The sequence below is a fragment of the Alligator sinensis genome, unplaced genomic scaffold, assembly GCF_000455745.1.
Source record: "Alligator sinensis unplaced genomic scaffold, ASM45574v1 scaffold1845_1, whole genome shotgun sequence".
Classification (NCBI taxonomy): domain Eukaryota; kingdom Metazoa; phylum Chordata; order Crocodylia; family Alligatoridae; genus Alligator; species Alligator sinensis.
In genome coordinates, this window is record NW_005843407.1 from 119,141 (window position 1) to 133,841 (window position 14,701).

Sequence of the window (14,701 nt, forward strand, 5' to 3'; positions counted from 1 at the left end):
GTGTCTCCGGCCCAAACCCCGGTGTCGGTGCAAATGCTGCAGCCTGTAGGGAACAAAAGCACTGGGAGGGCACGAATGGCTCAAAGGCAGCACCCCAGTGCAGCCCCGGGGGGAGAGGGGGTCCTGACTTCCTCCGCCCTCCGGGACATGAGTCGCAGGGCCAGGAGCTGGCGGCAGGGCGGGGATGGGCCCCAGCTGCACCAGGCCGCGGGCATGCAGGGCAGGCGGCCGCGCAGCGCCCTGGCGCTGGGTCTGGGCGGGCAGCGCCACCGACTCCTCTCCGTGGGGTGGTTCAGGGTCCACGAGCCTGGCGGGACATTGCCCTGACCCCCGGCATCTCTCCAGCATCCACCAGCTGCGCAGCAAAGTGTCACAGGAGCATGAGGTCCTCAAGAAAAAGGAGCTGGACACGGGGCCCAAGGCCTCCTATGGCTACGGGGGCAAGTTCGGCACGGAACGGGACAGGATGGACAAGGTAAGGGCAGCGGGCGGCTCGCTACACCACTTCCTGGCCCCGTCTTCCTGTCTCTGTCTGTCTGGTGGGAGCAGGAAATCAGAGAGCTACCCGGTGGCACGAGACGTAAGAGGCCTGCTCCTTCCCCGGGGTCAAGGCCAGGCCGGCTGCCTGGTCTGACCCAGCCACGGAGCTTCACTCAGGTTTGGCCGGGGAGGCTTGGAGACACGGAGATGTGCCCTTGCCTGTGTGTTCCCTTGCCGTGACAAAGGAGCCGTCTTCCCAGGATACATCCTATGGTTTCAGTCTCCAGCCCCTGCCTCTTGTCCTTCGTTAACACCTGGGGCACTCTAACGAAGGCTGATCTTGATCTTGCTCCTCGTTCTGACCAAGTAAATAGTCCGAGCTCCTTGCCCCTCTCTCTCTCGCTTCCAGGTGTTTTCTCCTTCCCGGGCCAAGGTGGCCGTTCTCCCCCACCCCAGGACTGGCCCGTGCAGCTTCCCCCACGTGTCCCTGGGTGCTGTTGGCCCTTCGTGCTCCGGCATCATGCTGGGTGCTCACGGTGAGGTGCTGGGCACAGCCCTTGGAGCCATCTCAGAGTTGCTCTGTCCAAATCCAGCCCCCGTCCAGGAAGGGGGGCTCTTCCCAGAGCCACTGTCCCCAGCGTCTCCTGGCCCAAGGACAACAGTGCTGAGCAAACCACCCACCGCTGGGAATATCATAGGAAGATAAGAGATGCCAGACTGGGTAGTCCATGGGCCCGTCTAGCTCAGTGGTGGGTATCTCCACCCTCTGCCATACCCTCCCTGGCATCTACCCACCAGAGATGCTGGAGGATACGTCCCCAGCTGTTGTTTCCTAGGTATGAAAGGACCTGTCACCCCTGAATGTACCCAATGCCCCTTTGAGCCCCATGATGCCGTCTGCCTCTCCCGCCTCCTGTGGCAAGGAGTTCCACAAGTTAACGACACGCTGACTATAAGAGTACTGTCTCTTGTTAGTTTTAAGCCCATCTCCTGCTCAGTTCATTGTGTGCCCCCTTGTTCTAGTATTCTAGGACTTGGGGAATAATAGTCCTCTCTTTGCTTCATCCATGCCTTGCAGGATTTTATGGCCCTGCCTCTCTTCCTAGCCAAGGGGAAGATTACAAAGCCTATCCAGGATGATCTGCCCCCTGCTCTGTTCCCTCGCTGCTTCCTGCATTCAGAGGCTTGGGAAGTCCTAATTTATAGGCTGCAGCCATCATGGTCATGGCTAGTACCCACCTTGCTTGAATTTGTCCAATCCTCTTTGGCGCCAGATTAAACTGTCAACTTCTATGTCATCTCGTAGCATCACGGTATCACACTCGGCTCCTCCTGGTTCCCTCTATTTCCTGCAGCCAGAAGCAGTGTTGGAGAGTTTCACTGGCGACACATCACTCACGGCCATTAATTGGGGACCTCTGCCCAAGGTGTATAATTTTAGCATCGTAGGGACCTGGAAGGTCACCTGGTCCAACCCTCATGCAAATGCAGTAAAGATACTCCCAGATCCCCCCCTGTCTAATGCTTCTCCAGCCTCCCCTTGAAAATGAAAGGTGATCCTACCACTGCCCTGGGCCGTCTGTCCCACTGCCTCCATGGTGAAGACTATCCTGAGATTGAAGCTAAGCCTACTTTGCTGCACTTCGAAGCTACGGCTTCACATCTTGCCCTCTGTAGTGAAGAACAGTTGTCCTCCCTCTTCTTTCTGGCAGTCTCTCAGAGGGTCGAAGACTGGTGTGTGCATCCAGAGAGCTGAAGCCTTCCTGCGTGGGCATGTGAAAGTGTGTTTTCCCCCAACAGGCCCAGCTCACTGGGTGACTCAGGTTGCTCCAGCCCCCTCTGCCTTCACCCCTCTTTGTGCCACCTGCAAGCATTGGCATGCTGAACAGATGCGTGCAAGCAAGTCCTATGGCAATGGGTGAGTGGCGATGAGGCAAGTGGCAGTGGTTACTGGAAGCCCCTAGTCACCGGCCTACATAGAGGTGATGACAACGACGGTCACTTTGTACTTGGAGCTGACCGGTGTGCAATTCAGTAGCCGCCATTGCACCAGAGCAGGATCCCCTCTGCTCACCCTGTCTGGGGACAGGGCTAGAAAAGGGACCTTAAAGTCTCATCTCATCTGACTGGAAAACTGCACCCGGTGGGATCGCTCTCTCTGCGGCCCAGACCAAGTCTCCCAGGTATTGATGTTAATACCTCATTTCTTCAGTGCTCCTTTCCACAGTTCAAGCACTGCCCACTCCAACGCTGAAATTGCCAAGAATGATTGTCTTTGGGGACAGATGGCAAGACTCGTCTGAATTCAGATTACGGTTCTTCTTCTGTTTTGCCATCTGCATCCAGGGTCAGGGCGCATGCACCGACTGCTGCGGGGCATCGTCTGTGGGGCAGTGGGAGGCGAAGGGTCGTGAGACACTCATCGATGCCAAGCAGATGTCCCGGCCTCTAAGTGCCCATCTTGGTCCTGATAGCAAACCCGACACTGTGGCTGTGTCTTTTTTGACTTTTTCTTTCCAAAAACAAGAGCCACCACCATGCTCTGTGAGCTGCCCCTCTCCCGAGTAAGTGCAACAATATCGATAGCATTTTGTGCACGTTCCCTGGCCACGAGCGCTGTCCTTGGCTCTGTCCAGTCACTGTCAGGGTTGTCCATCGGTGCAAATGTTACAGGTTTTCAACTTCGCCTCAAAGCTGAAAGCTTTGGAGGTCTTTGGAAAAGCCTCTGTATCAACTGTAAGGACAAAATAATGAACACCGGCACTCCAACTCATGCAAACACCATGAACACAAAGCCAGGTTTATATGGCACCAGCTCCATGGGTAGGACATGCAATAAGGATTCCTGGCAACCGGCCCCAAAATAGCTCCTATGCTCCCAACTCATCCAACGCTAGACCTGTTCCTGGGCAGTTTCAGTCTGTGCCACCATGTGCCTGTAGCTTTAGCAGCGTTGTTAACTCACCATGTTTTAATCCATTTAACCTGCACTCCCTTGATATCTTTCGGCGCAAATTGTTTTAACCAGAGGATCGTGCCCCACCAAGCTCTGTCACGTCCACCCCGTTACCTGTCTTGCTCAGGCTCGGGGTCTTATCTAAGAGTGTCTCCGGTCTGTTTGAAAGCAATTTCTCACGAGCAATTTCTCATGTCGGGTGGCAGGAGTTGTGTTTCCATTCTTTAATTCTTCAGCAATTTAATCTTGTCCCCCCCCCTTCATTGTATTCCCTGGGATTGATGCCAGGCTGATGCGGGTCGTCTCCCCAGCTTGGCTGCGTGTCGGCTCTGAGCGCTCACCCGGTTTCCACGATGACTTGAGTCTCGTTAAACGTCTCCACCGGATGCCAGGGACTTCCCCAGTCAGCTCTGCTAGGACTCCTGGGGCCGGTCGCACGGGGCTGCTGGTGTTTAACAGGCCGTCCCGTGGGCCGTGCTTCCAGCTCCTTAGGGGCCGCGGGGCTGGAAAGTATCTCGTCATTCTCGTGAGACAGCTGGGCACAGCCCGCTGCTTTCCAAGCAAAACACGGGATTGCTTTGAACCGTTCTGCTGTTTCTGCATCACTCAAAGTCTGTTGTTCCCCCCCAAGAAAAGGGCCTGTGCCACTGGGATTTGTCCTGAATATACCTATGGAAACCTCCTCCTTATTGACCCAACCGGTGCAATTTGCTGCATGCCTGTAGCTTCCTGCGCTGTAACCCCACCGATTGCAGCGATTGCTATCTGTGCCCCTTGCCCCCACCACTTCTCACATGTTCCTGTTTGACTTTGACCGGCTGCCTTCCCTTTCCCATCGGGTCAAGACAGGCTTTAGATAACACCGTCCTCCTCCTTGACTGTGGGGTCCCGGCGTTCGGGGCATCACGTGAGCTCTTCTTAAAGACTCGGCTGTTCTCATTTATATTTTTCTCCGTTTCCCCTCCCAGCGCATTTTGCCCATAGTTTCACTCAGTTTTAGCAAGCTCGCTGTCCGGGAGTACCGATGGTGCGTGCTACCATCCTGTCTTTGTTGTACTTAGTCAGTGGTGGGTACCGGGCTGCTGCCGGTGACTTGTTTGTCATCCATCCTAACGAGGTCCAAACTTGGACTGCCCGTGTTGACCGCAGGCCTCTGGCATTAGCAGACCATTGCCATGGCAGGGGGCTGTGGTGCCTCTCACCCTCCTTGGCCTGGGCTGGGCCCGTGGCTAGATGCTAGAGCCAGGCCACGGCAATAGAGAGGGCGCAGGGCAGTGTCTGCCCTACTTCGGGGCACAGGACAGAGGACAGGGATGAAGTCGGGGTGCTGGCCTGCTTGGAAGGGGCACTAGGTTGGCTCACAAACCTACCAGGAAGCAGTGCCCTGATGCTGGGGCAGGGCCGCGTGGGGTCAGCCCCGAGGGAGCTGCCCAGGACCTTTACCCCGCGTGTCTCAGAGGCGAGCTGGGGTCCAGACACTGTTGTGGGCCAGTCAGGGATGGTGTGTGGCGGACCCCAGCCCAGCCTGCTCTCTCCGTCCCTGTCCGTGTGTCCCCCCGGGCGTAGCTGGCTCCTGCGTGTGTGTCTGCTCGGTGTGACGCTGCCCTCCTCGATCCCCCCAGAGCGCTCTGGGCCACGAGTACGTGGCGGAGCTGGAGAAGCATTCATCTCAGACCGATGCAGCCAAAGGCTTCGGGGGCAAATACGGTGTCCAGAGAGACCGTGCGGACAAGGTAGGATGGGCAGGGTGCTGCATGGGTTGTGGCTCCATGATGGGGGGGCCGGACACGATCTGATCTGGGTCATTGGGTGGACATTGGGGTTCACCAGCTGGCTCCTGGGGCCAGTGATGGGGAGAGAGGGGGGTGCTGCCGGCATCTGGCGTGACGCTCTCATGCCATCCGCACCATGTGTTCAAAACCGCGGTGCTCGGGTCCTTGGCTTCTCTGCAGAGGCGATCGGGGGGTATGAGGGACTCCAGCACAACCGAGGGGCTGGAAGGGGCCGGGGCTTGCTGAGCTGGGAAAGGGGCACGTGAGCTCACCCTGGGCTCTGTCCGCTGTGTCCACGACTGACGCTTTCCCTCCTCCCTGCAGTCAGCGCTCGGGTTCGAGTACAAGGGTGAGGTGGAGAAACACTCCTCCCAGAAAGGCAAGTCCCCCCGCACCCCGGTCCCCTGCCTTCACCCCTAACCCAGCCCCACTGACACCCCTCCCTCCTGCGTCCCTCACCTGACGTGTGCTGTCTCCCCCAGACTACGCCAAGGGGTTCGGAGGCCGCTACGGCGTGGAGAAGGACAAGGTGGACAAAGCCGCCGTGGGGTTCGACTACAAGGCTCAGGCGGAGAAGCACGAGTCGCAGAAAGGTCAGGCCAGAGCAGCCGCCGGGGTCACGGGGCACGTCCAGCACGTCCCCAGACCCGGGGCAGGGTACTGGGTTGGGGGCACTGCTGGCCATGGCATCAAGTTGGAGGAGCCCAGCCGGTCAGCGGCTGGGCAGGGCCTGGGCTGCAGGCAAACGGGAGCAATGAGTCCTTCCTAGCGGTGAGGGAAGGAGGCACCCTGTCCTGTGGCCCCAGGGTTGCAGTTGGGAGCATGTTTGCGGGGTGCTCGGGGACCGGTGCAGGCTGGGAGGCTGCGGCGGAGGAGCCCTGCATGCTGGCACGATGCTGTGTGCTCCCCTTCTCCCATGCCCCGTCCTGTGTTTTGCCACGTTGATGCTTTCACCGGGGAAAGGTCTGAGCCCCCATGACTCCAGGTCCCCACCTCCGTCAGCTCCAGGCAAGACTAACTGCTTCCCTTCTTGCCTGTCTCCCTGTCCGTCTCCCTGTCTGTCTGTCTGTCTTCACACCCGTGACCTGGGTGCCCCATGGCTGCAGACTATGCCGTGGGCTTCGGGGGCAAGTTTGGGGTGCAGAAAGACCGCCAGGACAAATGTGCCCTCGGCTGGGAGCACCAAGAGGAGCTGAAGCTGCACGAGTCCCAGACGGGTGAGCGCCGGCCTCGGGCCAGGGGGCTGGGTGTGAGGGGCCGGGTCGAGCGGCTCAGACCGGCCCTCAGGCCACGACTGTGGCTGTGCTGTGGGGCGGGGATCCCTGGGGTCTCTGGGCCTTGTGGGCACGGGTGCAGGCTGGAGGGACCGGTGGGAGGCAGAAGTCCTGGTCCCAGCTGTGGGCAGTGGGAAGTGGACGGTCCCTCCAGGAGCTCTCCCCTGTCCCAGGGTAGACTGAGCCCTTTGTGTGTTGCAGACTACTCCAAGGGGTTCGGAGGCCGCTACGGCGTGGAGAAGGACAAGGTGGACAAAGCCGCCGTGGGGTTCGACTACAAGGCTCAGGCGGAGAAGCACGAGTCGCAGAAAGGTGAGGCCGGAGCAGCCGCCGGGGTCACGGGGCACGTCCCCAGACCCGGGGCAGGGTAGTGGGGTGGGGGCACCGCTGGCCGTGGCGTCATGTTGGAGGAGCCCAACCGGTCAGCGGCTGGGCAGGGCCTGGGCCGCATGCAGACGGGAGCGATGAGTCCTCCCTATCGGTGAGGGGAGGAGGCACCCTGTCCTGTGGCCCCAGGGTCACAGATGGGAGCTCGTTTGCGGGGTGCTCGGGGACAGGTGACGGCCCCTGCCCCGGGCAGGGAGGGTGGCGGCGGAGGAGCCGTGCATGCTGGCACGATGCTGCGTGCTCCTCCTCTCCCACGGCCCCTCTCGGGAGCGGCACAGGGCAGGAGGCTACCTTTGTTTTACGATGTCGGTGCGTTCCCCTGGGAAAGGTCTGAGCCCCCATGAGTCCAGGTCCCCGCCTCCGTCAGCTCCAGGAAAGACTAATGCCTTCCCTTCTTGCCTGTCTCCGTGTCTGTCTGTCTGTCTTCACACCCGTGGCTGCAGACTATGCCGTGGGCTTCGGGGGCAAGTTTGGGGTGCAGAAAGACCGCCAGGACAAATGTGCCCTCGGCTGGGAGCACCAAGAGGAGCTGAAGCAGCACGAGTCCCAGACGGGTGAGCGCCGGCCTCGGGCCAGGGGGCTGGGTGTGAGGGGCCGGGTCTAGCGGCTTAGACTGGTCCCGGGCTGGGAGGCTGTGCTGTGGGGCAGGGATCCCTGGGGTCGCTGGGCCTTGTGGGCACGGGTGCAGGCTGGTGGGACTGGTGGGAGGCAGAAGTCCTGGTCCCAGCTGTGGGCAGTGGGAAGTGGACGGTCCCTCCCCAAACTCTCTGGGCCGCTCCTGGAGATGTCTCCGGGAGCTCTCCCATGGCCCAGGGTGGACTGAGCCCTTTGTGTGTTGCAGACTATGCCAAGGGCTTCGGGGGTCGCTACGGGGTGCAGAAGGACAGAGTGGACAAGGTAAGGCCCCCGCACACCGCAGCTCATGGCCATGTCTCTGAGCCCCTGCCATGTAGCCCGGCATGGGGGCAGCCCCCGGGGAGGTGCTAGGAGCCACGTGGGGTGGACAACGGCCATGGTGGGGATGGCCGGGGCAGGGAGCAACATGCACCTCTGTCCTGCGCCCTCGCTCAGTCACGCTCGTTATTGGGCCCAGTCTCTGCCCGGGTGCCAATGGTACCAAGTGAGTATGAACGAGGCAGGAGCCCGGGGGTCTCTGGCCTTGCAAACTGTCAGCAGCGAGGTGCAGTGAGCGGGCCTGCCGAGCAGCCAGCAAAAGGCCGTGTTAACTGGTGTGACATGCGTAGGGACGAGGGGATCAAGCTCGCGGCAGCCGTCTCCACGTCTGGTGCGGGGCAGGGGCAGGCAGCTTGTGTTCGGAGGAGCTGGAAGCCAGGGGCGAGCGTGCACGATGCCGGGGCGTGTCGGGGCAGCGCTCAAAGGGGAAAGAAGCAAAGCTCTTGTCCGTGTGCCCAAAAAGCAGCAGCAGCAGACCCGGACGCCAGAGTAGCGCTGGACTCGACGTTTAGGAAGGATGTGGTAGGCAAGCGGGGAAAGCCCTGGATGTGCTAGCAAAGCTCTCGCGCTCCTGAACTTCCTTCTTTCTCCAAAGCGGAAGAGACGCGCTTCTCGTGGGAGCTGGAGATGGCTTCGGCAGTCAGAGGGGTGGGGACGCTTTGCAGAGCAGCTGCTGCCGCGGCCTGGCCACGATGCCGTGGGGTTGCTGGTGGCTCGTTCCCCTGCCCATACAGGTTGTAGTAGAGCGGGGTGGGTATGCCTGTAATCGCGTCCTGAAAGGTTTGGAGTGTGTAAATACTAACAGAGCCGGCAGGAGTTACGGCAGGGGGAATTCCCCTCTATTCGGCACTGGTGAGGGCACATCTGGAGTCCTGTGTCCAGCTGTGAGCCCCCACGACAGAAAGGATTGGGGTCATCTGACCCTAGCGCTCTTTTCTGCCCATGGCAGGGGGTCGGACTCATGATCTGATAGGTCCCTTCCGACCCTAAAATCTATGAATCTATGGACAAATTGAACTGAGTCCAGCGGAGGGCAATGAAAATGTTTTGGGGGCTGGGGGACATGACATGTGGGAAGAGGCCGAGGGAACTGGGCTGACTGAGTCTGGAGAAGGGAAGACCGAGGGGGATTGATAGCAGCCTTCACCTCCCTGCAGGGGGGCTGCAAAGAGGATGGAGCTGGGCTGGTCTCAGTGGGGGCAGATGACAGAACAAGGAGCAATGGGCTCAGGCTGCAGCAAGGGAAGTTGAGGTCGGATATTAGGAAAAACTCTCTCAGTAGGAGGGTGGTGACGCACTGGAACAAAATCCCCAGAGAAGTGGTGCAGTCTCCATCTTTGCAGGTTTTTAAGACCTGGGTAGACAAAGCCGTGGCTGGGATGATGGAGTTGGGGCTGGTCCTGCCTGGAGCAGGGGGTCGGACTAGATGTGACCTCCCGAGCCCTCGTTGTCTGTGATCCAAGAGGCAGTTTCTGTCCCTCCCATTGTTTCCCTCCAATCTGAGAACCAGTGGGTGGAGAGAGAGGGCTCAAGAGACAGGGGTTTCCCCTCCGTTCACACAGGTTTGTTCAGATGGTGGCTGTGCATGCTCCTTAACAAGCGATAAGCCAAGAAGAGATAAGCTGTCTTAAGTGTTTGCATGGTTTCCAAATGGCAAACATCCGTGCACTTTAAAAAAAGTGATGAATGATGCTGCACGGGCAAACAGGTTTACCAAAAGAAAAGTCCCTTACTAGCGTGCCCCAAAATTAACCGTGCAAGTACATTTCTCGAGAAGACCACCCGAAAATGCTTCGCTGACCGGCAGAAAAGTGGTCTTTATGCGGGGTTCTGATTCGCGGCCAGTGCAGGGAGAGTGTTTCCCCAAAAGAGCACCCACCTTTGTCCCCCTGGTTCCCGAGGTCCCCCTAGCATGCACCCCAGCTTTCTCTGGCCAGGGTGATCGTGGCAGGCATTCAGAGATGCCAACAGTTTCTTCCAGTCTTCAAATTAGGGGCTCCACAAGAGTGCCCAAAGTGATGGGAGGGGGAAAAGTGGATACCACATAGGTTTGTTGGGGAAAGCAGGAGAGAGCACCCAAAAATGAATAGCTGGTTGAACGGAAGAAAATGTGGGGGGTGGAGAGGAGGGTAAACGAAAGCCACCTGAAAAAATGAACCAATCACAATACTTTCCTAAACTGCTGTAATCCAGTGCTGGGAGGTCAAGAGTAAAGTTGTTAGGAGGTGGCCCCTAGCGTCTCGTACCAGGAACGACAAGGTTCTGGTATCTTTTATTAGACCAACTTAAATAGTTGGGGAAAACATTTTAAGCAAGCTTTCAGGTTTAAAAACCCTTCTTCAGGCTGAGGAAGTCCCCGCAGTTGGCGTGTGCTCCTCCTGGATGGACTGAAAAGTAAAGTGGCCCAAGGCTGGCCTGGTCTGCACACAAATCGGGCGGTCAGAGAAGATGCAGACTGAGGAGTCGATGGGTGAGAGACAGGCTGGGTGTGGGGGAGAAGGGGGATGAAAGTGGAGAGATACCTGGGCAGTCAGCCGTCAGGCAGGGTATAATGTGTCATAAATCCAAAGTCTGTGTTTAGTCCATGATTTTTAGTGTCCAGGAGGCTGATGAAGTGGAGTTCATAGACGTGTCTCTGGGAAGTGTTTGGTAAATTCCCGTTGAGAATCGGGACCGAGAGATTGGAGAGAGAGAGAGGTTTTCTTGGGAGAAATGTGCCCTGTCGGTACTTGGGTATTCCCGTCTTTGATAGGCGTCCGGTGTGCGTTCGTTCTGGTGCGCAGTTGTTGCTTGGTGTCTCCTACGTATTTTCCATCAGGCGTTTGGTGCACTGGGGGAGATATATCACATTTCTGGAGGTGCAGCTGTGAGATCCGGGGATGCCGATGGCTCTGTCGTGGGGTGTCGTGATTGTGGGGGTGGTGGAGATGTGTTGGCAGGTTTTGCATTTCTTGTGCTGGCACGGTCTGGATCCATTTGGTGTGTTTTTGGGTCATAGGAAGTTTGCTTCTGGTGATGAGGTTAGCGAGGTTCGGTGCTTGTTTCCAGGCTGGGATGGGTGGGTGGCTCTGGGAAAATCTCTTGAAGAATAAGGTCTCTTTCTAGCATGGGTTGCAATTGTTTGAGGATTTTCCATACGGGTTCAAGGGATGGGTGATGCATCATAACCAGCGGTGTGCGATTTGTGGGGGTTTTCTTCTGTACTGCAGCAGCTCTTTGCGTGGTACCCGGGCGGCTCTTTCCAACGTGCGATCTCTCTCTGGAGGAGTGTCCTTGTTGGATGAAAGCCTTTTTAAGATTGCAGGTTTTCTCCTCAGTGCAAATTCGGTGGTATCTGAGGGCGTGGCTGGATATCACAGCTTTTTTTGGTGTATTTGGGATGATTGCTGAATCTATTCAGATATGTATGTTGGTCTGTGGGTTTTTTGTATAACATGGTTTGTATGTTACCATTCAGGATCCTGATCATCATGTCTAAAAAGGAGATGCTGGCACTGGGGTATTCTAGAGAAAGTCGGACGGAGGGATGGTGACTGTTGAATTTCTGATGGAACTCAATCAGAGATTGCAGGTTTTCAGCCCAAATGATGAAGGTGTCATCGATGTATCTTAAGTATAGCAAGGGTTTGATGGGGCAGTTCTTGAGGAAGTCTTCTTCCAGGTGGCTTATAAAAAGGATGGCGCACTGTGGGGCCATTTGGTGCCCATAGCTGTGCCCATCGTCTGGAGGAAGTGTTGGTTATTAAAAATGAAATTGTTGTGTGAGGATGAAGTGTACAAGGTCAGTAATGTCTTTGGGGCTGTACTCTGAGTTGTAATCTTGTTCCTGTAGATACGTGAGGCAGGCTGGGATGCCATCCTGTTGTGGGATGTCGGTGTATAGGCTGGTAATGTCCATGGTGTTGCTGGGAAGGTGGGCTATGCTTTTAAGTTTCTGCAGAAAGTCTGTAGAGTCTTGTATAAAACTTGCTCTTTGGGTGACAAGCGGTTTTAGGGTTGATTTGATAAAACCTGAGATTTCCTCAGTTAGGGTCCCGTGGTTGGATATGAAAGGTCTGCCAGGGGTCCCTTGTTTGTGCGTTATAGGGAGCATAGGGATTGGGTAGTAGGGGGATCAAGGTCTGTAGTTTTTCTTGTAGTCCTGATGGAAATGTTTTGATGGTGTTGTTGAGTTTTATGGTGAAAAGGGGAGTAGGATCTTCTTGTAGCTCTTTGTAGTAGGCAGTGTCAGAGAGCTGTCTGTTGGCTTCCTTTATGTAGTCTTCACGGTTTAGGAGGACTATGGGTCCTCCTTTATCTGCTGGTTTTGTTACCATTTGGTAATAAAACCTACAACCCTTTTACTAGTAATAGCACAGTACTACTAGTAGTAGTCCAGTAGTAGTCCAGTAACTCGGCTGTCTGGAGCCCTTTAGTCCAATGACCCGTTGTCCCCAGGCTGGTTTATACCTTTTGTTTCCTGTATATTCTTTACTGGGTTATTATAGGCAAGTCTGCACCTCTGTCTCCTCCTTGGGTGCCTCCACTATAGCACTGGGGGTGTTGGGTATAGCCATGTTGGTCTAAGGACGTAGGCAAACAAGGTTCTTTGGGTAGATGTGATATCTTTTATTAGACCAATGAAATAGTTGGAGAAATTGTTCTTTACAAACTTTTGGGCACAAACACCCTTCTTCAGGCATAGGGAGAGTCTGCTGGTGTGCGTGCATGCTCCCAGGTGGGCACTGTGCAAAATGCAGGTCTGTATAAATGCAAACGCGTGGCTGGGAAGATCAGCAGAGATGGAGGTTAATAGGTGCAAGTCGGGCAGGTGTGATAGACTGTTGACCAGTGATAAGATGTAGCTGGTAAAATGTAGAGAGTCGCCTGGGGTTATCGGATGGCAGGCAGGTTATACGGTACCGTAAATCCAGCATCTATGTTTAGTCTGTGATTGCTTGTATCCAGTAGGTTGATGAAGTGAAGTTTGTTGGCTTGTCTGTGAAAGGTGTTTTGTAAATTCCCTTTGAGGATTAGACCTGAGACTGGAGCAGGAGAGGTGGTCTTGAGAGATGTGCACCCACCGGGCACTGGTTATTTTTGTCTTGGATAGATTTTTGGTGTGCGTTCGTTCTGGACACAGCTGTTTGGTTTCTTCTATGTAGCTTCCATCTGGGCGTTCAATGAACTGGGTGAGATATCTCACATTATTTATTGCATATATCACTTTTCTGGAGGTGCGACACTAAGATCCAGGAGTGCTGCTGGTTCTGTTGTGGGGTGTCGCTATTGTGGGACCGGTGCAGAGGTGTTGGCAGGTTTTACATGTCTTGTCCCGGCAAGGTCTGCTCCTTCGCAGATCACTCCCCACCACCACCTCTCATGCGTTCGGCGTCTCTGTCTCTTCTCAGGTGTTCCAGTCTCTCGCCTCTTCCAGGTTCTGCTTTGCAATGTAAATGCAATCCTCTGCTTGCTTTGGTCGCCCCGGCCCAAATCGTCTGGGACCCTCCCCTGCTCCCTTAGCTGTTTCCAGTCCACGCATGTCGTGGCTGTGCCAGGTCTTTGCCAACCATCTCAGTGTGGTCTTGCCCCTCCCCAGTGTTCGAGAGCTTGTGCGTTAGGCACTTGGCACGTCTGCTGTCCGCTCCACGCGCTGCTCCAGCAGTGACGTTAAGGCCCTGGGGGGGGCGTTACTGGAGGGTTTCTGGCTTGTAGAACTGGTTTATTCCAGGGGTTTTATCTTGGGACCACATGTTTGGAGCTCCCAGTCCACCAGGCACCTCCACGGGGCACCCCTCATGTCAGGGCCACACGAGCAACTCTGTCTAATGAGGAACAGCTCCGAGCACACTGAGACCTGGGTTGCAGCAGAGCTGGGTCTCCCCAGTCATGGTCACGACTCTCCTTCTGGCTCTGGGTCCTGCATGCCCCCAGGTCACCTGGGGACTCAGACCGGGGGAGACCCTCATTGCAGCAGGCCAGCGGACGAGCCAGGAGTCGGCCCCAGGCAGCGTCCTGCTGGGCATGCCCTGGAGATGGTGGCCGGCTCTGGCCCGCGGCACACTTTGTTGTCTCGCCCCGGCAGAGCGCAGCTGGCTTCGGCGAGATGGAAGCACCGACTTCCTCCTATGAGAAAACCAAACCCGTGGAGGCTGGTAAGACCCGTGGACACCCCGCCCCAGAGCTCCCAACCTGGGCTCTGCCCTGGGAGGAGTTGGTGCCCCTTGACTCGTCCTGCAGCACCGGCAGCCAGGGGCCGTGCACTGGGCACGGGCTGCGCGGAGGGGTGGGGGTGCTTGGATTTGGGCTGGGGGGAGCTGGAGCAGAAGACCGTGGCTTGCAGGCGGTCAGCGGGGGTGCAGGGCCAGGGGACTGGCGTGGCAGGTAGGGCGCGTGGGTGACCACGCTGGGCTTGGCAAGGGAGGGAACGAGCAGACCGAGGGGCCAGCCTGTTTCTGAGCAGCCGGGGGGCCCCCGCCTTTTTGGAGCCAGCCGCCTCTGCTTGCCCACAGCCTCCAGCGGAGCCAGCAGCCTGAAGTCCCGGTTCGAGGGCATGGCCAAGTCGGCCGAGGAGGAGAACAGGAAGAAAGCAGAGGAGGAGCGGGCCAGGCGCCAGGCCCGGGAGCAGCGCGAGCGGCAGGCCCAGGCCCGGCAGCAGGTGAGCGGCCCAAGCCCGGCCACGCGCAGCCCGAACCCCTCTCCCAGGGACGCCCGACCTGGGTGGGATCAGCCCGGCCGCAGGCAGAGCCTCCCCCTTCCCCAGGGTGTCTGGGCTGGACTCATCCCAGTATGTCTTATACCCAACAAGACCCTCCCCAGTGTGGATCCAGGCTTGCTGGCATGTGCTCTCGCCCTTCCCTCTGCAGCACGGGAGAGGGCTTCCTCCACGAGACGCTCTT

At 57.2% G+C, this 14,701-nt stretch overlaps 1 protein-coding gene across 4 annotated transcripts in view; it reads left to right on the forward strand.

Annotated features, from left to right (window-relative positions):
* The window catches only part of LOC102378837 (hematopoietic lineage cell-specific protein-like), a 22,768-nt gene that overhangs the window by 4,587 nt on the left and 3,480 nt on the right, over positions 1–14,701 (forward strand). For 3 of the 4 annotated variants that reach the window (XM_006038590.3, XM_006038589.1, XM_025195117.1), the window contains 10 exons: positions 346–475; positions 5,059–5,169; positions 5,533–5,587; positions 5,691–5,801; positions 6,315–6,425; positions 6,684–6,794; positions 7,313–7,423; positions 7,711–7,766; positions 13,888–13,957; positions 14,315–14,460. In XM_006038590.3, the coding sequence (XP_006038652.1) occupies positions 346–475; positions 5,059–5,169; positions 5,533–5,587; positions 5,691–5,801; positions 6,315–6,425; positions 6,684–6,794; positions 7,313–7,423; positions 7,711–7,766; positions 13,888–13,957; positions 14,315–14,460 (1,012 nt within the window). The remainder of the gene's footprint in view (positions 1–345; positions 476–5,058; positions 5,170–5,532; positions 5,588–5,690; positions 5,802–6,314; positions 6,426–6,683; positions 6,795–7,312; positions 7,424–7,710; positions 7,767–13,887; positions 13,958–14,314; positions 14,461–14,701) is intronic. The other variant, XM_006038591.3, reaches the window with a different exon arrangement.